Below are 27,888 nucleotides of genomic sequence, written 5' to 3'. Positions count from 1 at the left end.
AGCTCAAATTCAGCTGTAACTACTTATTTTCTCACTTGCACATTGGTTTTGTTATTTATGTGTCCTCAGATTTTATAAAGACATTTTAGAAGAAGGAGAGAAGAAAAGGTCTGCTCTGCTCTGTCTGCTGAATTTAAGTGTTGCAGCGTCAGAGTGTGTTTCAAATAAAGGGGCCAATTTGATTTCATCTGTGTGCAGCTACACACATTTTCCCTGTGGAAAAGTCTTTGTATACTATCACCCTCATAATGCATTTAAACAATGTAACTTCCTGCTGGATCTGTACTTACATGTGAAGAACTATGAGACACAAACAGGCAGGAGTGTCCTTCCAGCATTACAGTCAATTTATCAGTCAGCTCCTGCAGTCTGGATCATAAACCTCTCAGAGAGAAAGAGCTCCATCCTCCTAGAAGTGCTGAAACTCCAAACAGAGAAGAAACCAGTAGAGCTGAGCGACTGGTCAGATGAAGGGAGTGAAGTGAAGGGATTCCTCCAGTGTCTGCCCTACATCTCACAACTGAGGTGAGTTTTAAACATATTAGTCTCTGTACATAAGTTGATCTGGAAAACACTTATAACTAAATTAACTTTTCAGTTTACTGCACCCCAAAGAGACCGTTTCTAAATGCATTACAACATACTGTAAGAGAAACACAACAGCAGTCAAACTTTACGCCTCACCCACAATTCAGCTCGGTTACTTTCTGTATATTCTTCATGAACGACCTAAAATCAGCTCTTATACAGACAGACGGGATCATCACATGTGTTTTCTACTATTGTGACCAAATATGGCCAGAAAACAACTCAAACATTTGTAACTTCTGAATATGAGATGTGTACAATGATGTACTGTTAGCCTTGCATACTCGCTGGTCACACATAGCACAGAATAGTGTTGTCAAAAATACTAGTACCCCCCGGTACCAAGTCGGTACTCAAACAAAAAATTATTTACGATACCAGAATTTCTGAAGGTACCAGGGTACCGAGTACCGGGTCTATCCGCTACCCATGCAGAGTCGGGAACTTTCGAACGCTCACAACAAGCAAAAGATGACGACAAGCAAAGCTGCTGCAGAGTCTCAACTGAATCGTGTCTTCTTCTTCTTCTTCTTTCGTTTATTGGCGCGTTGCATTCTTAGTGCATATCGCCACCTACCTTTGCTGTTATGCAGTCATGATTTCTTTTAATCAGGTTTTCCTTATTATTATTATTATTTCCTTTGATTCTTTCTCACATAATCATCCTTATTTATTTGATGCTCCATCTCATTCCATCTCCCATAGTCCGCTTGGCTCATGTGTTCAGCTCCTCCAAACTGGACTATAAAATCTGGGACAAAACAGACCATCCTTATTCTAAACTAAATCCTTTCACTTAATCCAGTATTATATATGTATTTCATTAATATTCTATATCCTTCTCTATCCTTATTAAACTCATAACCTAACAAATATGATAAATCCCTATTAACCTTCCCTCTTTCATTTAAATATGATATCAATTCCTTCCTTTCCTCCTCATACCTTTTACAATCATATATCACATGCTCCACTGACTCTTTCTCCCCACAATTCTCACATAAGCCTGACTCATGAACTCCAATTATAAAGAGCTGATGCATTCAATCTTGAATGACCAAGTCTCATCCTAGTCATAATGACCTCTTCTTTCCTATTTCTACCATTTATGCTTTTCTTAGTATCTACCATTTTTTTTATATTATATAAGTATCGTCCCTTAATATCTGTATTCCACTTTTCCTGCCACTCTTTAATAATATTTTCCTTAATAATAGATTTAACTTCACTTTTACTTAATGGAACATTAAAATCTATTTCTTCCCTTTTAAAGCATTTTTTGCTAACTCATCAGCATACTCATTACCAGCTACTCCTACATGCGCTGGCACCCAACAGAATCCAACTTCTACTCCTTTCCTTTGTATTCAGCCATATTAATGAAAATATTTCAGCACATCAAATCTTCTCTAGAAGTACAATTAGTAAGTAGTGATGTTAAGACAGAAGCAGAATCAGAGCATATCACTATTCTGTCAGGCCTAACCTCCTCTACCCATGTTAGTCCTATTATAATAGCGACCATTTCAACAGTATAAATTGACAATCTAGAAGTTAATCGTTTAGATATTGATATTCTGAACTCTGGAATATACACTCCTATTCCTGTAATCCCTGTTCTTGGATCTTTAGATCCATCAGTATAAATGTTCATACTTGCATAAAATCTTTCCTTTATGTACTTATTAACTTGAGACTTAATTATACCCATTTCCTCCCATTCCCATTTCTTATCTAATATTCCTAAATCAATTTTAACCTCAGGAATAATCCAGTTCGAACCTCTCCCCATACAGGTGACACACTACACTCAATATTTGCAATCTGATATTTCTCTGTTAACTGATTTATCTTCCATCCATATCCTCTCTCAATTCTACTTAAATATTCCCAACAATTATTTAAAACATCTTTAGCTATATTTCCTCCAGTGTAACTCATTAAAGATGTCCATAATACCAAAGACAGTTTCTCTCTCCTTAAATTCAATGGCATTTCATTCGGCTTCTACTAATAATGCATTGACTGGAGTAGTTTTAATTGCTCCTAAACATATTCTAAGGGCTCTATATTGAATTCTATCTAGACTTTTTAATAGTGATTCTGAAGCTGCCCCATAAATTATGCATCCATAATCAATAGAAGATCTGATCAAGGCTTGATATATTGTTAGCATTGAGTCTCTTTCTGCTCCCCATTCTTTCCCAGCTATTGCCCTCATCACATTTAAAATCCTCCTGCATTTTTTATCAACTTCCTCAATATGTTTTTTCCAAGTGTATCTCCCATCTAACCACATTCCTAAATATTTAAATGTTTTAACTTGTTCTAAAGGTTTCCCATACAATAGTAATTCATTATCCTTAAAATCTTTTTTTCTACTGAATATCATATAACATGATTTACTAGTTGACATTTTAAAACTCCATTCTATACTCCATTCTTCCACCTTTTTAATAGCTGTTTGCATACCTGACATCACTTGTTTGAAATTTCTTCCTCTCTTCCAAATAGCCCCATCATCAGCATACAGTGCACATCCCACACCATATCCTAAATTGTCAAAAATATCATTAATCATGATATTAAAAAGAATTGGACTTACAACACTCCCTTGAGGAATACCATTTTCTGCTTTATAAATTAAAGATTGACACCCTCCCACTTGAACTACAAATGTTCTTTCAAACAGAAATTGAGATAACCAATTATACATATTCCCATCTATTCCTATCCTTGAAGCTTTAATTAACAACCCTTCTCTCCATACCGTGTCATACGCTTTTTCTATATCAAAATACACTACTGCCATAATCTCTTTCATAGCTATTGTCTTCTCTACTTCATTACTGACCTTGATTAATGCATCCATGGTTGATCTTTTACCTCTAAATCCACATTGATACTTACTTAATTTACCCTTTTTCTCTAGATCATATGTTAGTCTATGAACTATAATCTTTTCCATTAATTTACATAAATTTGAAGTCAGAGCAATTGGACGATAACTTCCTGGGTTAGCTGAGATTTTTCCTGGCTTTAAAATTGGAATTACTACAGCTTTCTTCCATATTTTTGGAATAATTCCTTCCATCCATATTTTATTATATAGCTCAAGAATCTTTAATAATATATTATCTGACAGATGCTTTATCATATTATAGCTTACTCTATCAACCCCAGGAGTAGTATTGACACATTTATGTAAAGCTACTTTCAATTCTGTAAGTGAAAACTCTACATCCATACAGCTTTTATTGCTATTTCTTTTCTTCATTATATCAGGATTTTTGTCTAAAATTTCCTTTCTCCTTATCCCATATTCTTCTCCCAAATCTATTCTATGTGCACTTTCTAATACCTTACCTAACATGTTTGCTTTATCTATATCTATTACTGCAACTTTGCCTTCTTCAATTAAAACTGGTATTAGAGTAGACTTCCTTCCTTTCCCACTCATATTCCTTAACATATTCCATATTTTATCCAAAGGAGTATCTTTTCCTATGGTAGAACAAAATTCTCTCCATCCTTCTTTCTTCAGCATTCTTAATTATTCTTCTTGTTTTAGCTCTTGCTTTCTTATATTCCAACAAATTACTCATATTCATATTTTCCCTGAGATGTTTAAATGCCTTATTTCTTTCTTTAATTGCATTACTGCACTCTTCCTTCCACCATGGAATATTTTTGTTTTTCTGACCTGTCCTTCTTTGAGGTATATATAATGTTGCAGCTTCCATTATTATATTTGTAATTGAATCACAAAATGTTTCTACTGAATCTTTTACCACTAAATCTTTATTTTCTTCACAATGCTTACTAAAAGAATTCCAATCTGCCTTCTCATACAACCATTTCTTTTGTAGAACACATTCTGGATTATTATCAATATTTATTTTACAAATAATTGGAAAATGATCACTTCCAATTGTGTTCTCGCTATTTACTTTCCATTCACATAGGTCAGCCATACCATTTGATATTAGTGTTAGATCTATACTTGAAACCGTATTTTCTGCTACATTATACCTAGTACCTTCTCCTGTATTTAAACATACTAGTGATCTGTCATCCATGAGCTGTTCTATTACTTCCCCATTATAATCTATATTTGAGCTCCCCATAGACAATTATGAGCATTGAAATCACCACACCATAATTCCTTTGTCTCTTTCTTAATCTTATCAAACAACTTTATAGAAATCTTCTTACATGGATTATAAAAATTATATATTACAACTGATTCTTCTCTAAAATATATTTCAACCACAACACATTCCATATCCTTGACCTCACTTAATTCCCTATAAATAGTTCCTTCTTTTATAAATGTTACCACCCCTCCCCCTTGTTTCCCAACTCTATCCTTTCGAACAGACTTATATCCTGGTAGTACAAATTGCAGATTTGGCTTAAGCCAAGACTCTTGAACACAAATTACACTTGGTTTATGATCCATATCCAAAACAGTTTTTTTAGTTCTTGACCATTTGCTACAAGGCTCCTTGCGTTCCATTGCATTACATGAATCACCATTTAACTACTCAGATACCTGTGAAACTACTACTGCTGCTTCTCTAGTTAGAATTTCATGAATTGCGTTCACTGAAATCCCAGAGATCCCTAGGAATTCTGATGCAGCTTCTAGAATTGTTTTAATCTTGGCCGATCTGCTTGGCAACATAGCAGTGACATTAATTACCTTAACAATAAAGGCTAGAAAGTTCTCTTTAGTCATTATTAAAGTACTATCTTTTATATCACACTGTTGTTCTGATTCCTTAGCTTTCTCCATTCTTAGGTCCCTTGGGTCTTGATTGAAATTATCCCTCTTCTCTTCCCTCCTGACCTCCTTACTTTTACAGATCTTCACTGCTTCCGCATAAGTGACTTTATGCTCAGACTTGTATTTTTGTACTTCTCTTGCTTTAACTTGTACCTCACATCCTCCATATGCTGCACTGTGAGCACCTCCACAGTTGCAGCATTTTAATCCATTCACCTTCAGCATTTCAGCATTCAGCATTTATCATATTCATGCTCACCTCCACATTTTACACATCTTACCTTCCCCCGACACACTGCAGCCACATGTCCTATTCGTTGACATTTAAAACATCTCAATGGCATTGGGACATACACTCTTACTGGGTAACTTATATATCCCATTTGAACCTTTTCAGGCATTTTCCCTTCAAATGTCAACAAGACACTTAAACTTTCTTGTCGTTGTCCTTCCTTTGTTTTATACAGTCTTCTCACATTAATAACCTTACCTCCTCTTAAATTCTCATACATTTCGTCAGTGGATATATATGTTGGAATTCCATATATAACCCCTTTTTCCACCTTTTCTACTCCAATCTCTTTGGTTGTGACCTTTTCTCCATTCATTTCTTTAATCTTGAGAAGTTTGTTTTTTTTCCCAATATCTTTCACTATGATCAAAACTCTCCCAAGTCCCAAACATTTAGCCAAAACAACTGACCCAATGATTTTATCGATTGCCTTGGATAGTCTTATTGGATGCAAATGTATTCCTGTACTCTTTTCAAATGTCAACATAACTTTGAATCCAGACTCCTTAACATTTTGTACAGTTTGCTCTCTTACAATTTCTTGAATTTCTTTTGTCTTTTTTTTTTACTTTATCCTGCATTAGTTCCGTCATATCTTCGCTATCCTCTTGATCCTTGAATTTCTTACGTTTTGAATTTTTTTTCTTTTGGCTTTTTCCCAATACCTCCGTAAATCCTTCCCTATCCTCTATTATCGATTCTTCAGAATCTTCCTCCATGACTGCACAACAGCCGTCTAAAACTATCCGAAATACCTTTTTGGTGTTTTATGGCGGTTTAACAAACTTATCTTGATGGCAAACAAACGATCTCTCGTGTCTCTCCTTCCGCAACGGTTCCTTTCACCGGCCCCCAAAACTCCAACCTAGTGTCTTCGCTCACGGTTCGCCAAAACGTCTCCACCAAACGGGGAATCGTTTGCTCACAGTCCCTTTAAAAGCGTCAGCTCCAGGTTTTTAATACGGATGCCACGCATTCGTCCTTTCGAATTAAACCGCACTACTTTTCTCTCGTGTACGACAGCCGTTCAGTATTCATACATAGGCAACTGCAGAACTTTTTTTCTCACTAAACTTTCCCTTGCCTGAGCTCCCAAAAGCTGACGTCGAAGGCGGGAGAGGTTTAATAAAGCAGTGCTGAGGAGAACCGACCCTGAATCATGTCGAAATGAAAAGTGGTAAAAGCCAGGTAATTTGAGGCTGATGAAAAGGGAAACATCACAGATCAGCAAAAACCTATTTGTAAACGCTGCTTTCGCAATTTTCTGACGATAGGAGGGAAAACATCAAACTTAATAAAGACAGACACCCGGATTTATTCAAGCAAATAAAGCAGGTGAGGTTAAAAGCATATTATCATTTGCATTAGGGCTGAAACGTTTAGTCGACATTATCGACATCGTCGAAAATACAAAATTGATGAGAAAAATGTTCGTTGTCGAAGAGCCATTTGATCTCATTTAACGTAACATGAAATAACATTAAACTGTAACGATATCACGTGAGAGCAGCAATTCACGCCTAATGGAGGAAGAATTACACAGATCAGTCCAGATGCACTCAAAACTTTCAGTTTATTTTATGTAGATCCCAAAGTATTAGGGAATGATTAAACAAAAGTACATTCAGAAGCATGTACCGTTGAGGAATAAGCGGAGGCGGAGCTCTTTAAAGGAAACATCCCGGCGTAACATCTTAAATGCAGTAAAATTGCTTAATTAAAGTTCAAATAATACAGAAGCAGGTCAAGTTAATAACTATAAACTCAGAAACTGGCATTTCTCTGTGTGGTCGGTGCCTCTTCTATGAGTTGCGCGAATGTCCCGATCTCAGGGGAGAGATTGAAACTGTACCCGGCTGAGAGAGACTCTGCCTCGGTCGCTCCTCCCTCGAGCGCGCACGCTAAATGCAGCTAGATTAGAATTCGGTTGCTCGCGACTTAATCATAATATCTATATATATATGTCACTATGCATTTCTTATCATGAAGAAAATTGGTAATATGCAGTTTTATTAATAAGAGAGCACTTATTCCACGTTAGTTTGTAAATTGTTTTTTTATTAATTCTATTGTATGCTTGTTTATTTAGGCTTTTTTTAGTACTTGGTAAAAACTTAAATTAAAAGTGGCAAAAGTTGAAGCAAATCTTATATAGGTGTTCAAAAATATTTTAAGCATACATTGTTCAGTTTTGTTATAATTAAAAAATAATATATTTAAATTAAAGTGTTGCTCAATGGCATATTTCTGTTCTTAGCTCTGCTGCTGATGTTTTGAAGACTTTGTTAATAAAAGAGTGTTGTTTAGTAACCTGTTTTTGCTTTGGTACCGAAAATGTTATAGAGTACCGTGAAATTTCACTGGTATTGGTACCGACTACTGAAATTTTGGTACCGTGACAACACTAGGACAGAATATTTTAAATTTTACATATATTTATTTAGCAGACACTTGTGTTGAAAGCAGAGCATGTGAGCATAGCGGTGAAATTTTCACCTGAGCGTGAGCGCCTTTTTGAAGATTTTGCTCCGCTCACTCAAAGCAGAATTCAATTTGTGATATGCTGGTTTGGGAATCGGCAAAATAAGCAATAAAATATCAATGTTCTATTGAACAAGTGATCATTTGATTAGTAAAGATTTCCACTCTCGCATAGAGAATTTAATTGCGGAATTCTCTTGCTTAATCGACCAGCTTTCCATTTTCTGCTTCGGGATAAAGTGGCACATAAGTGCTGGTCAGTTTCCCAAAACCAAATCCACAACTTAATGATAAGTGAAACGTAAAAAAATACTCTAGATTAGTGGTTGCAGATAACATCTTCAACATCACTTGCTGCATTCATGCAGAGAAAAAATATCTATAAATGATTGTACATTAGAGAAAAAAATATATTTTCTTAAACAAAAGGCATGAATTCTTAAACGTGTAATTTGTGAATTAAATAATTTGTATTTGTTTTAGGATAATTAAACATGATTACATCTAATATATATATATATATATATATATATATATATATATATATATATATATATATATATATATATATATATATATATATATATATATATATATTATATATATATATATATACAGGTGCTGGTCATATAATTAGAATATCATCAAAAAGTTTATTTATTTCAGTAATTCCATTCAAAAAGTGAAACTTGGATATTATATTCATTCATTACACACAGACTGATATATTTCAAGTGTTCATAACCTTTTAATTGATGATTATAACTGACAACTAATGAAAAACCCCAAAATCAGTATCTCAGAAAATTAGAATATTGTGAAAAGGTTCAATATTGAAGACACCGGTGCCACACTCTAATCAACTAATTAACTCAGAACACCTGCAAAGGCCTTTAAATGGCCTCTCAGTCTAGTTCTGTGGGCTACACAATCATGGGGAAGACTGCTGACTTGACAGCTGTCCAAAAGACGACCATTGACACCTTGCACAAGGAGGGCAAGACACAAAAGGTCATTGCTAAAGAGGCTGGCTGTTCACAGAGCTCTGTGTCCAAGCACATTAATAGAGAGCCGAAGGGAAGGAAAAGATGAGGTAGAAAAAAAGTGTACAAGCAATAGGGATAACCGCACCCTGGAGAGGATTGTGAAACAAAACCCATTCAAAAATGTGGGGGAGATTCACAAAGAGTGGACAGCAGCTGGAGTCAGTGCTTCAAGAACCACCACGCACAGACGTATGCAAGACATGGGTTTCAGCTGTCGCATTCCTTGTGTCAAGCCACTCTTGAACAAGACACAGCGTCAGAAGCGTCTCGCCTGGGCTAAAGACAAAATGGACTGGACTGCTGCTGAGTGGTCCAAAGTTATGTTCTCTGATGAAAGTAAATTTTGCATTTCCTTTGGAAATCAAGGTCCCAGAGTCTGGAGGAAGAGAGGAGAGGCACAGAATCCACGTTGCTTGAAGTCCAGTGTAAAGTTTCCACAGTCAGTGATGGTTTGGGGTGCCATGTCATCTGCTGGTGTTGGTCCACTGTGTTTTCTGAGGTCCAAGGTCAACGCAGCCGTCTACCAGGAAGTTTTAGAGCACTTCATGCTTCCTGCTGCTGACCAACTTTATGGAGACCAACAGGACTTGGCACCTGCACACAGTGCCAAAGCTACCAGTACCTGGTTTAAGGACCATGGTATCCCTGTTCTTAATTGGCCAGCAAACTCGCCTGACCTTAACCCTATAGAAAATCTATGGGGTATTGTGAAGAGGAAGATGCGATATGCCAGACCCAACAATGCAGAAGAGCTGAAGGCCACTATCAGAGCAACCTGGGCTCTCATAACACCCGAGCAGTGCCACAGACTGATCGACTCCATGCATGCCGCATTGCTGCAGTAATTCAGGCAAAAGGAGCCCCAACTAAGTATTGAGTGCTGTACATGCTCATACTTTTCATGTTCATACTTTTCAGTTGGCCAACATTAATCCTTTTTTTGTATTGGTCTTATTGGTCTATAATATCCAAGTTTCACTTTTGAATGGAATTACTGAAATCAACTTTTTGATGATATTCTAATTATATGACCAGCACCTGTATATATTGGACAAAATCTCACTTTATGCAGGACAAATATTTTTTGTTTGTCAAATCCATGGTTAAACCTTGCTGTACATATAAAGAGTGCATGCACAAGACATGATCGTTTGATGCATATAATATCCAGATTGACTTTATAATGCTTTAAAAATATCAAGGAAAAACAAAGGGGGCACATGCTATCTAATATAATAATTATTATATAAATAACCACATTCATTTAGATTGCATATGATTCGAACATATATTCGAATGGTCAAATAATTTCAGACGTGTACGTTACTAATCATTTGATAATTTAATAAATGTCAGCCTATAGTCTATATTTCACTCAGAAGGGCACCTCAGCCCATGTGGGCAAAGGGGCAGTTTCTTGGGCCACTTTATTTACCCCCATGTACGTGTTTAGAACCATGTATACTACAGAGAATTTTAATGTCGGAGTGGGATTTGAGCGAATGGTTTTTTTACCAGTGAGAGGTATTGAGAAGAGCATCCGCTTGGGCTGTGAATGGAGCGCACACGCATGGAGCGGGTTATTGAGCGGAGTGTCACACTGCTCCGCTTTGCTCACACGCTCTGGTTGAAAGTCACAAAAGTTACTTATAATCTCCAAGTCAACTTTTTAAACATTCAAAAACAAGTGATAAATACCACAAACTTACACAATGCAATGTAATACAGTAGAGAATATGATGAATTTAATTATGAATGATAATTGAGTGATATTCAAATGAATGATGATGAGTTGTGCTCGGAGGAGCTGTGATTTCATCATTACTATGTAGCAAATGTACCCCTTTATAAACAAACAAACAAATAAATGAAACTAAACATGTTGGAAACAGCAGTAAAAGAATATTAAATGTGGAGATCTAATTACAAAACACACACACACACACACACACACACACACATACTGTATAATAACAAATGCTAACACAGTTATTGTGAAAATATCACCCATATTTTAAAATGCAGAAGGCTCATCAGTAAAAATTGGGATATATGAGTACAAACACCAAAATAGAAGAAAATAAAGTTATAAGAATCATAAAGATTATAATAATGAGTTATATGCCATATTTCATATTTTTCAACACAAGAAATTATATTTATATCTCTGTATCCACAGATTTGAACCCTTTATCATCTCTGACATGGTGGACTTTGAAAAGGCTTTCCAGTTTCTGGTGAATCTGATCGTTGCAGCATCAGAGTGTGAAACAGATACAGGAGAAAAATACACTGAACTATTAACATCTGTGTGCAGCTACACATCTTTCCCCTTTAAAGAGAATAATGATTATAAGACTGAACAATGTGATTTCCTGCTGGATCTGTACTCACATGTGAAGGACTATGAGACTCAAACAGGCAGGCGTGTCCTTCCAGCATTACAGCCAATTTATCAGTCAGTTCCTGCAGTCTGGACCATAAACCTCTCAGAGAGAAAGACCTCCATCCTCCTAGAAGTGCTGAAACTCCAAACAGAGAAGAAACCAGTAGAGCTGAGAGACTGGTCAGATGAAGAGAGTGAAGTGAGGGGATTCCTCCAGTGTCTGCCCTACATCTCACAACTGAGGTGAGAGTCTTGATGGGAAAGACAGCTCTGTGTTTGCTTTGTTGTATTTGGTGCTTCCATTAAAATTCATTTATTTGACTCATAATTAGCAATATTTATCTTGCTAACAATATTTGTCAAACAAGTGTTTTGTTATAGTAGTGTTTGTGTAGTGGAGAGAGTGACTGTGTTCATGTGTTTCTATAATAACAGCTTCATCAGCACACACTGATGTGATATAATGCAGAAGAAACAACAGACTTTAATGAAGCTGTAGATTGTTTACTCTCATGACACATACAAGACACAAACTGTCATTCAGAGATACAGTAGATATAATTATCAACTTGTTTGAATATTTCAGGTTAAACAAAATTCTACTTAAAGGAATAGTTCACCCAAAAATGATAATTATCTCATTATTTACTCAACCTCATGTCATTTAAATCTTGTATAACTTTTTTCTGTGGAACATAAACAAAGATATTTTGAAGGAAGTATGAGGTGTTTTTGTCCATAGAATGCAAGTAAATATATACCAAACTTTCATCACGAAAAACGACATAAATGCAGCATAACGGTAATCAATACAACTCCAGTGGTTTCATCAATGTCTTCTGAACGATACTGATTGGGTTTGAGTGAGAACAGACCAAAAAGTAACTCCTTTTTCCCTATAAATCTTTACATCTGCAATCTTGAGAACAATATGTGTACTTGCACAGAGCAGATTAAACCTCTCCAGTTGTATAGATTACCTTTATGCTGCCTTTAGGGCTGGAAATATAAGGAATTTTACAATTCGGTTACGCTTATGATTCCTCTTAACGATTTCGGTTCCTTAACGGTTCCAGAAATGATTCCAGTAATTCTTTTTAGTATCTTTTTTTAAAATAATTATTTGGAAATGAGAAATGCAATTCTTATTGTATTTTCCCTCTGCTCTCTGTTACCAAATAATGAGATCATTTCAGATTTCTACAGATCAGATAAAACAAATCAGAAATACATTTAATACAGTTCTTGTAAAAGGTGTGTCAGACTTTTTAGAGATCCTTACTCTATTTTAAATGAACAAATCTAAACCAACAACAAATGTGATGCATATTTCATTAATTATTTTAATTAATTATTTATTTTATAATTTATTCTTTTATAAAGTTCCACGTTTTATAATAAAACTTCTGTATCTTTAGTTATAGCTATATTGTCATATGAGCAACCAGTCAGTAACTGCACTGCTTGATTTAATAGAGTCACAGATCATCATTAAATAAACAGTTACAGGTCCAGAGACAGTTTAGACTGTGTTTTGTAGCCTAATGTTGTTCTTCAGGCTTGTGAGACTTCAACAGTTCTTATTTCATTTAAGTTGGACATTCATAACTTGAACATCAGTGTAAAAATCTGGAAAAGGACAGGATGAAGGGCTCTCACTCAAAAAGCTATCGGTACGGAGGGGAACCCTTTGAATAGATAGATTGTCCTTTGAAGGTATCTGCATTGTCCTGTCTTTTCTGAGCGCTGAACCAAAAACAGTTATTAATTTGCGCTTTACAAATTAATTCCATTATTATTTTTTCTGACTCCATTTTTATATTAATCTGACTCCAATTTAAGTTGACCTCTAATTTAGATTTAAGTTCTAATAGATTTCTGATCATTCTTTTAATTTAGTCTTCCAAGTTACTGATTACTCTGAATCCTCTTAATTTTCAATATCCTTTCATTCGGGTCCCGATTGTCACTTAGGGTCATATGCCGGCCGATTAATTAAATAGATCTCACGGACACAAAATCGCCAGTTCAGTTCATAGTCAGCGGTTGCAGGGTTTACTGAGATCCTCTGATTCGGCCGCCTACTGCTTGCTCATAACCAGACGAAAGTTTTATTTAGTCACGTTTCATACAACTTGCTAAGATGGCGATGAGCAGTGACTGGTAGTCTTACATGGTTTCCTTTTATTCATAAGCTCCAGTAATGTCATTATCCTGGACATAAGTTTGGGGTAAGAAAAGGTGTCCCTCGAATCTACCGGTGATAAATGATTTTGGAGTAATACAGAACAAATCAAATAGTAACAATTGAATTGCCAAGTAGGATTAAAATTGTAAATTACTAAATCAATCAAAGCCAATTTCACACATGATCAGAATAAACAAGCATTATAAGAATCAATAGACATACCCGACAAAACTACATGCAATTGCAAAGCGTGGGAGATCTGGCTACAGACTCCTTTCAATTCAAATTGCAATTACCATTACCTGATAGAAACTACACCGTAAACCATGTGGGAGATCTGAATTACAGATTTCACCATGAACGATGTGTCATATCTCCTTAAATACCCAAACCAGAGAAAACAGACAAAGGGGATTTTAGGATGGTTATAGGTTTGGAAGTCCTGGGGTCATAAAAGACCCAGGTGGTAAGCACATTGCCAAACAATGGCCAGAAACTGTATTACCTGATATTATCGGTTGTGAGGATGAGAACAGGGTACCATACACACTGAGACATTTTGAATAATACCAAACATGCCTAGTTACATTATTTGTATACATCAGATATGATATTTTGTTACATGCAGATCTTAGGTGAGTTTGAGGTGTCATGTGAAGGAGACAAGAGGGAGATAAAACCGCTCCTGGGGTCATACCTCATTAACATACAGGCAAGGAGGGGGACAGAGATTTGCGTTTCATTGTCCTTAATATGTTGTGAGCGTTATCTTAGGTGGAGATGTTAATCTGTGAGAGAGTTTTTTATAACTGGTTCTTGCAGAGTTGCATAGCCATCTTGGCGCCAGCTTTTTGTGTCCCTGGGGAGTCTGGTCCTTTGACTGCAAATACATTGGCACCTCGCCTTACAATCAGCATAAGATTACTTATATACTGGACTATACTAGAAGTGGCGCTGTAGATTCAAATGAACCGGCTCCTTTGAATAATTATTTCGTGAATTGAACTACACCGGAAGCACATGTGTTTTGTGTTGTCGATTCAAAAGAGCAGCTCGAGAATTGTTCGATCTGGAATCAAATACACTTGTAGAAGTGTAGATAAACTTGTGTTTATCGCTGTAGAGTCAGTAGAGAGCAACATTGCTGCAGAGATGCGCTTATAGAAACACTGAATATTGCACACAGTAGAACCGTTAACGGGACCATTAAAGGTCTCTTTTCATTTTCAACCCTACAGACATCACCTTCAAATTGTATTTAACCTGGAATTACTCTTTAATACAGCTGTAGATTAATAATATTTGTAGTCATGTTAGTCAAGACACAAACACAGTGTAGACACTCTTTCAAAAAGAAAAAAAGCCGCAAAACTGACTAATATAGATAATTTGAAGATCGTTTGTTGGACATGTTACAGTTTGCTAATTTAGTGTATTTACTGTTTAACTTTAAAACATTATGATGTGATCATTTTCAGTTTTCTTTGCTGCTTTGTGATCTCTAACAGAATCGTTTCACTCCTTGTTTAGATTTACTGAACCACAGCAGGAATCATCTGAATTGTGGGAAAAAAGAAAGAGATTATTATTCTTAGATTTGTGTCTGCAAGCTGCTCTCTACCAGAAAGAGACCATAGAAGCAACTGTAAAGATACTGTTGTCATCTGTGAATTATGAGAGATGTGATTTCCTGCTGGATCTGTGCTCACATGTGAAGGACTATGAGACTGAAACAGGCAGGAGTGTCCTTCCAGCATTACAACCAATTTATCAGTCAGTTCCTGCAGTCTGGATCATAAACCTCTCAGAGGGAAAGATCTCCATCCTCCTAGAAGTGCTGAAACTCCAAACAGAGAAGAAACCAGTAGAGCTGAGAGACTGGTCAGATGAAGAGAGTGAAGTGAGGGGATTCCTCCAGTGTCTGCCGTACATCTCACAACTGAGGTGAGAGACAGATTTTTTTTGGTTCATCAGTTCAGCACATCTCAGTTATTCCATGTTATGGTTTTACAGAGACACAGCTTTAGCAAATAATTCCTGTCTTCATACTGTTGTTGCTGATCCTATTTAAAATATATTAATCCTAGTCCTCAAGAGTAACACAATCTCTTTCTGTTTGTATAGGGTACCTTCCCAACATGAATACTTAAAAGTGACGGACTGGAGATTGAGATTAATGGTTCTTGATATGTGTCTTCAAGTGCCTAGTTTACAGAAAGAAATTACAAAGACATCTATGGATACATTATACTCCTACATATCCTATGGAAATTGTGATTTCCTACTGGTTCTGTACTTGCATATGAAGGTATATGAGACTCAAACAGGTAGGGATGTCTCTCCAGCATTACAGGTTATTTTCAAGTCAGCTCCTGCAGTCTGGATCATAAACCTCTCAGAGAGAAAGATCTCCATCCTCCTAGAAGTGCTGAAACTCCAAACAGAGAAGAAACCAGTAGAGCTGAGAGACTGGTCAGATGAAGAGAGTGAAGTGAGGGGATTCCTCCAGTGTCTGCCGTACATCTCACAGCTGAGGTGAGTCTTGATGGGAAAGAGAGCTCTGTGTTTGCTTTATTGTATTCAGTGCTTCCATTGAAATTCAGTGATATTACTTGTGTATGCTGTATATTGTCAAACAAATGTTTTGTTTAAGTTGTGTTTGTCCAGAGGAGAGAGTGACTGTGTTCATGTGTTTTTGTTATAGCATTGAAAAACGTATCACCTTATTTGAATATTCAAGGTAAACAAAATAAGAATAAAAACCTACTAAAACGAAAAGTGCACCCAACAAATTATAATTCTATCATCGTTTACTCAGTTTCAAACTTGTATGATATTTTTTTTCTTCTGTGGAACACAAAAAAAGATATTTTGAAGGACATATGAGGTGTTTTTGTACATACAATGCACGTTAATGGTGACCAAACTTTCATCTCCAAAAACGACATAAATGCAGCATAACTGTAATCCGTACAACTCCAGTGGTTTCATCAATGTCTTCTGAAGCGATACGATCGGTTTTGAGTGAGAACAGACCAAAAAGTAACTCCTTTTTCACTATAAATCTTTACATCTGCAATCTTGAGAACAATATGTGTACATGCACAGAGCAGATTAAACCTCTCAAGTTATAGATTACCTTTATGCTGCATTTAGGGCTGGAAGTTTAAGGAATTTTACGATTCCAGTTCCGATTATGAATCCTCTTAACGATTCTGGTTCATTAATGATTCCAGTAATTATTTTAGTATCTTTTTTTAAATAATTATTTGGAAATGAGAAATGCAATTCTTATTGTATTTACCCTCTGCTCTCTGTTACCAAATAATGAGATCATTTCAGATTTCTACAGATCAGATAAAACAAATCAGAAATACATTTAATACAGTTCTTGTAAAAGGTGTGTCAGACTTTATAGAGATCCTTACTTATTTTAAATAAACACATCTAAACCAACAACAAATGTGATGCATATTTCCTAAATTATTTTAATTAATTATTTATTTGATCATTTATTCTTTTATAAAGTTCCACGTTTTATAATAAAACTTCTGTATCTTTAGTTATAGCTATATTGTCATATGAGCAACCAGTCAGTAACTGCACTGCTTGATTTAATAGAGTCACAGATCATCATTAAATAAACAGTAACAGGTCCAGAGACAGTTTAGACTGTGTTTTGTAGCCTAATGTTGTTCTTCAGATTTGTGAGACTTCAACAGTTCTTATTTCATTTAAGTTGGACATTCATAACTTGAACATAAGTGTAAAAAGCTGGAAAAGGACAGGATGAAGGGCTCTCACTCAAAAAGCTATCGGTACGGAGGGGAACCATTTGAATAGATAGATTGTCCTTTGAAGGTATCTGCATTATTCTGTCTTTTCTGCGCGCTGAACCAAAAACAGTTATTAATTTGCACTTTACAAATTCATTCCATTATTATTTTTATCTGACTCCATTTTTATATTAATTTGACTCAAATTTAAGTTGACCTCTAATTTAGATTTTAAGTTCTAATTGATTTCTGATCATTCTTTTAATTTAGTCTCCTAAGTTATTGATTACTCTGAATCCTCTTAATTTTCAATATCCTTTCTTTCGGGTCCCGATTGTCACTTAGAGTCATATGCCGGCCGATTAATTACATGGATCTCACGGACACAAAATCACCAGTTCTGTTCATAGTCAGCGGTTGCAGGGTTTACTGAGATCCTCTGATTCGGCCGCCTACTGCTTGCTCATAACCAGATGATAGTTTTATTTAGTCACGTTTCATACAACTTGCTAAGATGGTGATGAGCAGTGACTGGTAGTCTTACATGGTTTCCTTTTATTCATAAGCTCCTGTAATGTCATTATCCTGGACATAAGTTTGCGGTAACAAAAGGTGTCCCTCAAATCTACCGGTGATAAATGATTTTGGAGTAATACAGAACAAATCAAATAGTAACAATTGAATTGCCAGGTAGGATTAAAATTGTAAATTACTAAATCAATCAAAGCCAATTTCACACATGATCAGAATAAACAAGCATTATAAGAATCAATAGACATACCTGACAAAACTACATGCGATTGCAAAGCGTGGGAGATCTGGCTACAGACTCCTTTCAATTCAAATTGCAATTACCATTACCTGATAGAAACTACACCGTAAACCATGTGGGAGATCTGAATTACAGATTTCTCCATGAACGATGTGTCATATCTCTTTCTGAGTTTGATGTGTCATATGAAGGAGACAAGAGGGAGATAAAACCGCTCCTGGGGTCATACCTCATTAACATACAGGCAAGGAGGGGGACAGAGATTTGCGTTTCATTGTCCTTAAGATGTTGTGAGTGTTATCTTAGGTGGAGATGTTAATCTGTGAGAGAGTTTTTTATAACTGGTTCTTGCAGAGTTGCATAGCCATCTTGGTGCCAGTTTTTTGTCTCCCTGGGGAGTCTGGTCCTTTGACTGCAAATACATTGGCACCTCGCCTTACAATCAGCATAAGATTACTTATATACTGGACTATACTAGAAGTGGCGCTGTAGATTCAAATGAACCGGCTCCTTTGAATAATTATTTCGTGAATTGAACTACACCGGAAGCACATATGTTTTGTGCTGTCGATTCAAAAGAGCAGCTCGAGAATTGTTCGATCTGGAATCAAATACACTTGTAGAAGTGTAGATAAACTTGTGTTTATTGCTGTAGAGTCAGTAGAGAGCAACAATGCTGCAGAGATGCGCTTATGGAAACACTGAAAACGGCACGCTGGAGAACCGTTAAAGGGACCATTAAAGGTCTCTTTTAATTTTCAAACCTAAAAACGTCACCTTTAAATTGTATTTAACCTGGAATTACTCTTTAATACAGCTGTAGATTAATAATATTTGTAGTCATGTTAGTCAAGACACAAACACAGTGTAGACACTCTTTCAAAAAGAAAAAAAGCCGCAAAACTGACTAATATAGATAATTTGAAGATCGTTTGTTGGACATGTTACAGTTTGCTAATTTAGTGTATTTACTGTTTAACTTTAAAACATTATGATGTGATCATTTACAGTTTTCTTTGCTGCTTTGTGATCTCTAACAGAATCGTTTCACTCCTTGTTTAGATTTACTGAACCACAGCAGGAATCATCTGAATTGTGGGAAAAAAGAAAGAGATTATTATTCTTAAATTTGTGTCTGCAAGCTGCTCTCTACCAGAAAGAGACCATAGAAGCAACTGTAAAGATACTGTTGTCATCTGTGAATTATGAGAGATGTGATTTCCTGCTGGATCTGTACTCACATATGAAGGACTATGAGACTCAAACAGGCAGGAGTGTCCTTCCAGCATTACAGCCAATTTATCAGTCAGCTCCTGCAGTCTGGATCATAAACCTCTCAGAGAGAAAGACCTCCATCCTCCTAGAAGTGCTGAAACTCCAAACAGAGAAGAAACCAGTAGAGCTGAGAGACTGGTCAGATGAAGAGAGTGAAGTGAGGGGATTCCTCCAGTGTCTGCCCTACATCTCACAACTGAGGTGAGTCTCAGGATAAATTCTGCACCACTCTGGGTTTATTTATGTTGGCTCATGTTGTGAGGTCAGTTAAGTAAATTATCTAAATGTAACCACCTTTTTCCTATGTCCTATGACGCTTTGTGTGAATTATGGGTGTTACTTCTGGCAATAATCATTTAATACAAGCAATAATAATCACTTGTTAAAAATGGTTTACACAAGACGTCTAATATTAAACAAGTAGACATTATTCTCTGCATGTCTCGACCATAAAAAGATGGAAGAAAACATGAAAAAGTTGCCACAAATTATTTACAGCAGCATCTTTATTTCATGATACACTTTTCGATCTGTGGGCAGACATTGAATAATCCCAAAAAGTCAGAATAGAAGATACATTTTTTTTAATGACAGATTTTGATGCTGTTTAAGAAATTCTTCTATAAATGAGTTTGTGTTGCTGATAACAGAGAGGTCTTGAATTGCACGACTGCGCTGCCCTTCAAAGGTAAAATGTAGTAACTACACCAACACTAAAAATAAAAAATACAATAAAAAATACTTAATAGATATTTGATTTGGACTGTATAATTATAATAGAGGAATGTGATAATTGTAACACACAAAAAAACACTATAATGTAAATGTACAGTATATATTTAATGTGTACAGTATTTACTAATATTAGTACATAAATAAACAACACATCATAAGATTATAAAGCACAGACTTTATTCATTCCACCAGACTAAAAATATAATCATATTAGTCCTGTGTACATAACAATTGATATAAAAAACACTTTTAATTAAATTAACTTTTCAGTTTACTACACCCCAAAGAGACCGTTTCTAAATGCATTACAACATACTGTAAGAGAAACACAACAACAGTCAAACTTTCTGTATTTTCTTCATGAATGACCTTAAATCAGCTCTTATATTCATACAGACGGGATCATCACATGTGTTTTCTACTATTGTGACCAAATATGGCCAGAAAACAACTCAAACATTTGTAACTTCTGAATATGAGATGTGTACAATGATGTACCGTTAGCGTTGTGTTCTCACTGTTAACACATCAGACAGAATATTTTTACAGATATTTATTTAGAAAACACTTTGTGTTGAAAGTACCAAAAGTTACTAAAATGGTTCACACAAGACATCTAGTATTAAACAAGTAGACATTATTCTCTGCATGTCTCGACCATAAAAAGATGGAAGAAAACATGAAAAGTGGCCACAAATTACTTACAGCAGCATCTTTATTTCATGATACACTTTTCTATCTGTGGGCAGATGTTGAATAATCCCAAAAAGTCAGAATAGAAGATACATTTTTTTTGACAGATTTTGATGCTTTTTAAGAAATTCTTCTATCCATGAGATTTTGTTGCTTGTAACAGAGAGGACTTGAATTGCACGACTGTGATGCCCTTCAAAGGTAAAACGTAGTAACTACGCCAACACTGATAATGAAAAATAAATACTTAATAGATATTTGTTTTGGTCTGTATAATCATAATAGAGGAATGTGATAATTGTAACTCACAAAAAAACACTATAATGTAAATGTACAGTGTATATATATATTGTGTTCAGTATTTACTAATATTAGTACATAAATAAACAACACATAAGATTATAAAGCACAGACTTTATTCATTCCACCAGACTAAAAATATAATCATATTAGTCCTGTGTACATAACAAGTTGATCTGGAAAACACTTTTAATTAAATTAACTTTTCAATTTAATGCACCCCAAAGAGACCGTTTCTAAATGCATTACAACATACTGTAAGAGAAACACAACAGCAATTAAACACAATGTAAAACAGTAGAGAATATAATGAAGTTTATTATGAATGATAATTGAGTGATTTTCAAATGAATGATGATGAGTTGTGCTCGGAGGAGCTGTGGTTTCATCATTAATAGGTAGCGAAACTACCCCTTTATAAACAAACAAACCAAAGAAATTAAACTAAACATGTTGGAAACAGCAGTAAAGGAATATTAAATGTGGAGATCAAATTACAAAACACAAACACAAACAAACAACAATACACAAACACACACACATACTGTATAATAACAAATGCTAACTCGCGTATTGTGAAAATATCACCCATATTTTAAAATGCAGAAGGCTCATCAGGAAAAGGTGGATATGTGAGTACAAACACCAGAATAGAAGAAAAAGTTTAAAGTGAAATACATTTGTGTTCACCCCACATTTGCTTAGCACAAAATTTTTGTGTGTGTGTTTTTTTTTTTTATTAATTCTGCACTCATGTCCTTCATTCCAACATTTATTTTATAATATACTTGTGATATGATTATATTTACTGTAAAGATGTAAAAGAAATATAAATATTAGTATAATGAGTTATATTCAATATTTCATAGTATTTTACATAAGACATGATATTTATATCTCTGTATCCACAGATTTGATCCCTTTGACTTCAGTGAAGATACTTTCCAGTTTCTGGTGTATCTAAATCGATACTAATGTGTGTTTCTCCACAGATTCGGTTTTGAGATGTTTTATGAAAAGAGAAAATCTGCTTTCCAGTTTCTGGTGAATCTGATCGTTGCATCATCAGAGTTTGATACAGATACAGGAGAAAAATACACTGAACTATTAACATCTGTGTGCAGCTACACATCTTTCCCCTGTGATGAGGATAATTATTATAAGACTGAACAATGTGATTTCCTGCTGGATCTGTACTCACATGTGAAGGACTATGAGACTCAAACAGGCAGGAGTGTCCTTCCACCATTACAGCCAATTTATCAGTCAGCTCCTGCAGTCTGGATCATAAACCTCTCAGAGGGAAAGATCTCCATCCTCCTAGAAGTGCTGAAACTCCAAACAGAGAAGAAACCAGTAGAGCTGAGAGACTGGTCAGATGAAGAGAGTGAAGTGAGGGGATTCCTCCAGTGTCTGCCGTACATCTCACAACTGAGGTGAGAGTCTTGATGGGAAAGACAGCTCTGAGTTTGCTATATTGTATTTGGAGCTTCCTTTGAAAATCATTTATTTGACTCATAATTAGCCATATTTAACTTGTTAACAATATACACTCACCTAAAGGATTATTAGGAACACCATACTAATACTGTGTTTGACACCCTTTCGCCTTCAGAACTGCCTTAATTCTACGTGGCATTGATTCAACAAGGTGCTGAAAGCATTCTTTAGAAATGTTGGCCCATATTGATAGGATAGCATCTTGCAGTTGATGGAGATTTGTGGGATGCACATCCAGGGCGCGAAGCTCCCGTTCCACCACATCCCAAAGATGCTCTATTGGGTTGAGATCTGGTGACTGTGGGGGCCATTTTAGTACAGTGAACTCATTGTCATGTTCAAGAAACCAATTTGAAATGAATCGAGCTTTGTGACATGGTGCATTATCCTGCTGGAAGTAGCCATCAGAGGATGGGTACATGGTGGCCATAAAGGGATGGACATGGTCAGAAACAATGTTCAGGTAGGCCGTGGCATTTAAACGATGCCCAATTGGCACTAAGGGGCCTAAAGTGTGCCAAGAAAACATCCCCCACACATCACACCACCACCAGCAGCCTGCACAGTGGTAACAAGGCATGATGGATCCATGTTCTCATTCTGTTTACGCCAAATTCTGACTCTACCATCTGAATGTCTCAACAGAAATCGAGACTCATCAGACCAGGCAACATTTTTCCAGTCTTCAACTGTCCAATTTTGGTGAGCTCTTGCAAATTGTAGCCTCTTTTTCCTATTTGTAGTGGAGATGAGTGGTACCCGGTGGGGTCTTCTGCTGTTGTAGCCCATCCGCCTCAAGGTTGTGCGTGTTGTGGCTTCACAAATGCTTTGCTGCATACCTCGGTTGTAACAGTGGTTATTTCAGGCAAAGTTGCTCTTCTAGCAGCTTGAATCAGTCGGCCCATTCTCCTCTGACCTCTAGCATCAACAAGGCATTTTCAGCCCACAGGACTGCCGCATACTGGATGTTTTTCCTTTTCACACCATTCTTTGTAAACCCTAGAAATGGTTGTGCGTGAAAATCCCAGTAACTGAGCAGATTGTGAAATACTCAGACCGGCCCGTCTGGCACCAACAACCATGCCAGGCTCAAAATTGCTTAAATCACCTTTCTTTCCCATTCTGACATTCAGTTTGGAGTTCAGGAGATTGTCTTGACCAGGACCACACCCCTAAATGCGTTGAAGCAACTGCCGTGTGATTGGTTGATTAGATAATTGCATTAATGAGAAATTGAACAGGTGTTCCTAATAATCCTTTAGGTGAGTGTATGTCGAAGTGTTTTGTTTTAGTAGAGTTTGTGTAGTGGAGAGAGTGACTGTGTTCATGTGTTTCTATAATAACAGCTTCATCAGCACACACTGATGTGATATAATGCAGAAGAAACAACAGACTTTAATGAAGCTGTAGATTGTTTACTCTCATGACACATACAAGACACAAACTGTCATTCAGAGATACAGTAGATATAATTATCAACTTGTTTGAATATTTCAGGTTAAACAAAATTCTACTTAAAGGAATAGTTCACCCAAAAATGATAATTATCTCATTATTTACTCAACCTCATGTCATTTAAATCTTGTATAACTTTTTTCTGTGGAACATAAACAAAGATATTTTGAAGGAAGTATGAGGTGTTTTTGTCCATAGAATGCAAGTAAATATATACCAAACTTTCATCACGAAAAACGACATAAATGCAGCATAACGGTAATCAATACAACTCCAGTGGTTTCATCAATGTCTTCTGAACGATACGATTGGGTTTGAGTGAGAACAGACCAAAAAGTAACTCCTTTTTCCCTATAAATCTTTACATCTGCAATCTTGAGAACAATATGTGTACTTGCACAGAGCAGATTAAACCTCTCCAGTTGTATAGATTACCTTTATGCTGCCTTTAGGGCTGGAAATATAAGGAATTTTACAATTCCGGTTACGCTTATGATTCCTCTTAACGATTTCGGTTCCTTAACGGTTCCAGAAATGATTCCAGTAATTCTTTTTAGTATCTTTTTTTAAAATAATTATTTGGAAATGAGAAATGCAATTCTTATTGTATTTTCCCTCTGCTCTCTGTTACCAAATAATGAGATCATTTCAGATTTCTACAGATCAGATAAAACAAATCAGAAATACATTTAATACAGTTCTTGTAAAAGGTGTGTCAGACTTTTTAGAGATATAAATACAATCCAATAATAGATCCTTACACTATTTGAAATAAACACATCTAAACCAACAACAAATGTGATGCATATTTCATAAATTCTTTTAATAAATTATTTATTTTATAATTGATTATTTTATAAAGTTCCACGTTTTACAACAAAATGAATGCATCTTTAATTATAGCTATATCATCATATGAGCAACCAGTCAGTAACTGCACTGCTTGATTTAATAGAGACACAGATCATCATTAAATAAACAGTAACAGTTCCAGAGACAGTTTAGACTGTGTTTTGTAGCCTAATGTTGTTCTTCAGGCTTGTGAGACTTCAACAGTTCTTATTTGATTAAAGTTGGACATTCATAACTTGAACATCAGTGTAAAAAGCTGGAAAAGGACAGGATGAAGAGCTCTCACTCAAAAAGCTATCGGTACGGAGGGGAACCCTTTGAATAGATAGATTGTCCTTTTGAAGGTATCTGCATTGTTCTGTCTTTTCTGCGCACTGAACCTAAAACAGTTATTAATTTTACTCCAATTTAAGTTGACCTCTAATTTAGATTTAAGTTCTAATTGATTTCTGATCATTCTTTTAATTTAGTCTCCTAAGTTATTGATTACTCTGAATCCTCTTAATTATCAATATCCTTTCTTTCGGGTCCCGATTGTCACTTAGAGTCATATGCCGGCCGATTAATTACATAGATCTTACGGACACAAAATCGCCAGTTCTGTTCATAGTCAGCGGTTGCAGGGTTTATTAATATCCTCTGATTCGGCCGCCTACTGCTTGCTCATAACCAGATGATAGTTTTATTTAGTCACGTTTCATACAACTTGCTAAGATGGTGATGAGCAGTGACTGGTAGTCTTACGTGGTTTCCTTCTATTCATAAGCTCCAGTAATGTCATTATCCTGGACATAAGTTTGCGGTAACAAAAGGTGTCCCTCGAATCTACCGGTGATAAATGATTTTGGAGGAATACAGAATAATTCAAATAGTTACAATTGAATTTCCAGGTAGGATTAAAATCATAAATTACTAAATCAATCAAAGCCAATTTCACACATGATCAGAATAAACAAGCATTATAAGAATCAATAGACATATCTGACAAAACTACATGCAATTGCAAAGCGTGGGAGATCTGGCTACAGACTCCTTTCAATTCAAATTGCAATTACCATTACCTGATAGAAACTACACACCGTAAACCATGTGGGAGATCTGAATTACAGATTTCTCCATTAACAATGTGTCATATCTCCTTAAATACCCAAACCAGAGAAAACAGACAAAGGGGATTTTGGGAGGGGTTAGGTTTGGAAGTCCTGGGGTCATAAAAGACCCAGGTGGTAAGAACATTGCCAAACAATGGCCAGAAACTGTATTACCAGATATTATCGGTTTTGAGGATGAGAACAGGGTACCATACACACTGAGACATTTTGAATAATACCAAACATGCCTAGTTACATTATTTGTATACATCAGATGTGATATTTTGTTACATGCAGATCTTAGGTGAGTTTGAGGTGTCATGAGAAGGAGACAAGGGGGAGATAAAACCGCTTTTGGGGTCATACCTCATTAACATACAGGCAAGGAGCGGACAGAGATTTGCGTTTTATTGTCCTTAAGATGTTATGAGTGTTATCTTAGGTGGATCTGTGGGAGAGTTTTTTATAACTGGTTCTTGCAGAGTTGCATAACCATCTTGGTGCCAGTTTTTTATCTCCCTGGGGAGTTTAGTCCTTTGACTGCAAATACATTGGCACCTTGCCTTAAAATCAGCATAAGATTACATGCGTACCAGACTATACTAGAATTGGCGTATGTTTCACGCTGTAGATTCAAAAGAGCAGCTCGAGAATTGTTCGATCGGGAATCAAATATGCTGGTAGAACTGTGTGTTTATCGCTGTAGAGTCAGTAGAGAGCAACATTGCTGCAGAGATGCGCTTATGGAAACACTGTTAGAGTATTTCAGGACGGTGTTCCAGCCGCAGCGATGGAAAATTGCATGCAGGAGAACCGTTAATGGATCATTAAAGGTGTCTTTTCATTTTCAACCCTACAGACATCACCTTTAAATTGTATTTAACCTGGAATTACTCTTTAATACAGCTGTAGATTAATAATGTTTATAGTGATGTTAGTCAAGACACAAACACAGTGTAGACACTCTTTAAAAAAGAAAAAAAAAAAAGGAAAACGGACTAATATAGATAATTTGAAGATCGTTTGTTGGACATGTTACAGTTTGCTAATTTAGTGTATTTACTGTTCAACTTTTAAACATTATGATGTGATAATTTCCAGAAAAAAGTGTTTTCTTTGCTGCTTTGTGATCTCTAACAGAATCTTTTCACTCCTTGTTTAGATTTACTGAAGCACAGCAGAAATCATCTGAATTGTGGGAAAAAAGAAAGCGATTATTATTCTTAAATTTGTGTCTGCAAGCTGCTCTCTACCAGAAAGAGACCATAGAAGCAACTGTAAAGATACTGTTGTCATCTGTGAATTATGAGAAATGTGATTTCCTGCTGGATCTGTACTCACATGTGAAGGATTATGAGACTCAAACAGGCAGGAGTGTCCTTCCAGCATTACAGTCAATTTATCAGTCAGCTCCTGCAGTCTGGATCATAAACCTCTCAGAGAGAAAGACCTCCATCCTCCTAGAAGTGCTGAAACTCCAAACAGAGAAGAAACCAGTAGAGCTGAGAGACTGGTCAGATGAAGAGAGTGAAGTGAGGGGATTCCTCCAGTGTCTGCCGTACATCTCACAACTGAGGTGAGTTTTCTGGTTAAAAAAATAACAAAACAAATTAAATAATAACAAATAAACCCTGTCAGATAAATCAGGACCCTGATGCAGAGCAGAGGT

The 27,888-nt window shown here is 36.0% G+C and overlaps 1 protein-coding gene across 1 annotated transcript in view; it reads left to right on the top strand.

The window, feature by feature from the left end:
* Positions 1-27,888, top strand: part of LOC127631838 (uncharacterized) — a 94,050-nt gene that overhangs the window by 16,175 nt on the left and 49,987 nt on the right. Inside the window, exons 3-5 of the mRNA XM_052110209.1 lie at positions 11,376-11,825; positions 22,314-22,757; positions 27,382-27,795. Of these exons, the coding sequence (XP_051966169.1) occupies positions 11,401-11,825; positions 22,314-22,757; positions 27,382-27,795 (1,283 nt within the window). The 5' untranslated portion in view covers positions 11,376-11,400. The remainder of the gene's footprint in view (positions 1-11,375; positions 11,826-22,313; positions 22,758-27,381; positions 27,796-27,888) is intronic.

Source organism: Xyrauchen texanus, chromosome 38 (genome assembly GCF_025860055.1).
Source record: "Xyrauchen texanus isolate HMW12.3.18 chromosome 38, RBS_HiC_50CHRs, whole genome shotgun sequence".
Taxonomy (NCBI): Eukaryota; Metazoa; Chordata; class Actinopteri; order Cypriniformes; family Catostomidae; genus Xyrauchen; species Xyrauchen texanus.
The sequence above is the reverse complement of the archived record's forward strand: the minus strand, read 5'-3'. Positions and strand labels throughout refer to the sequence as shown.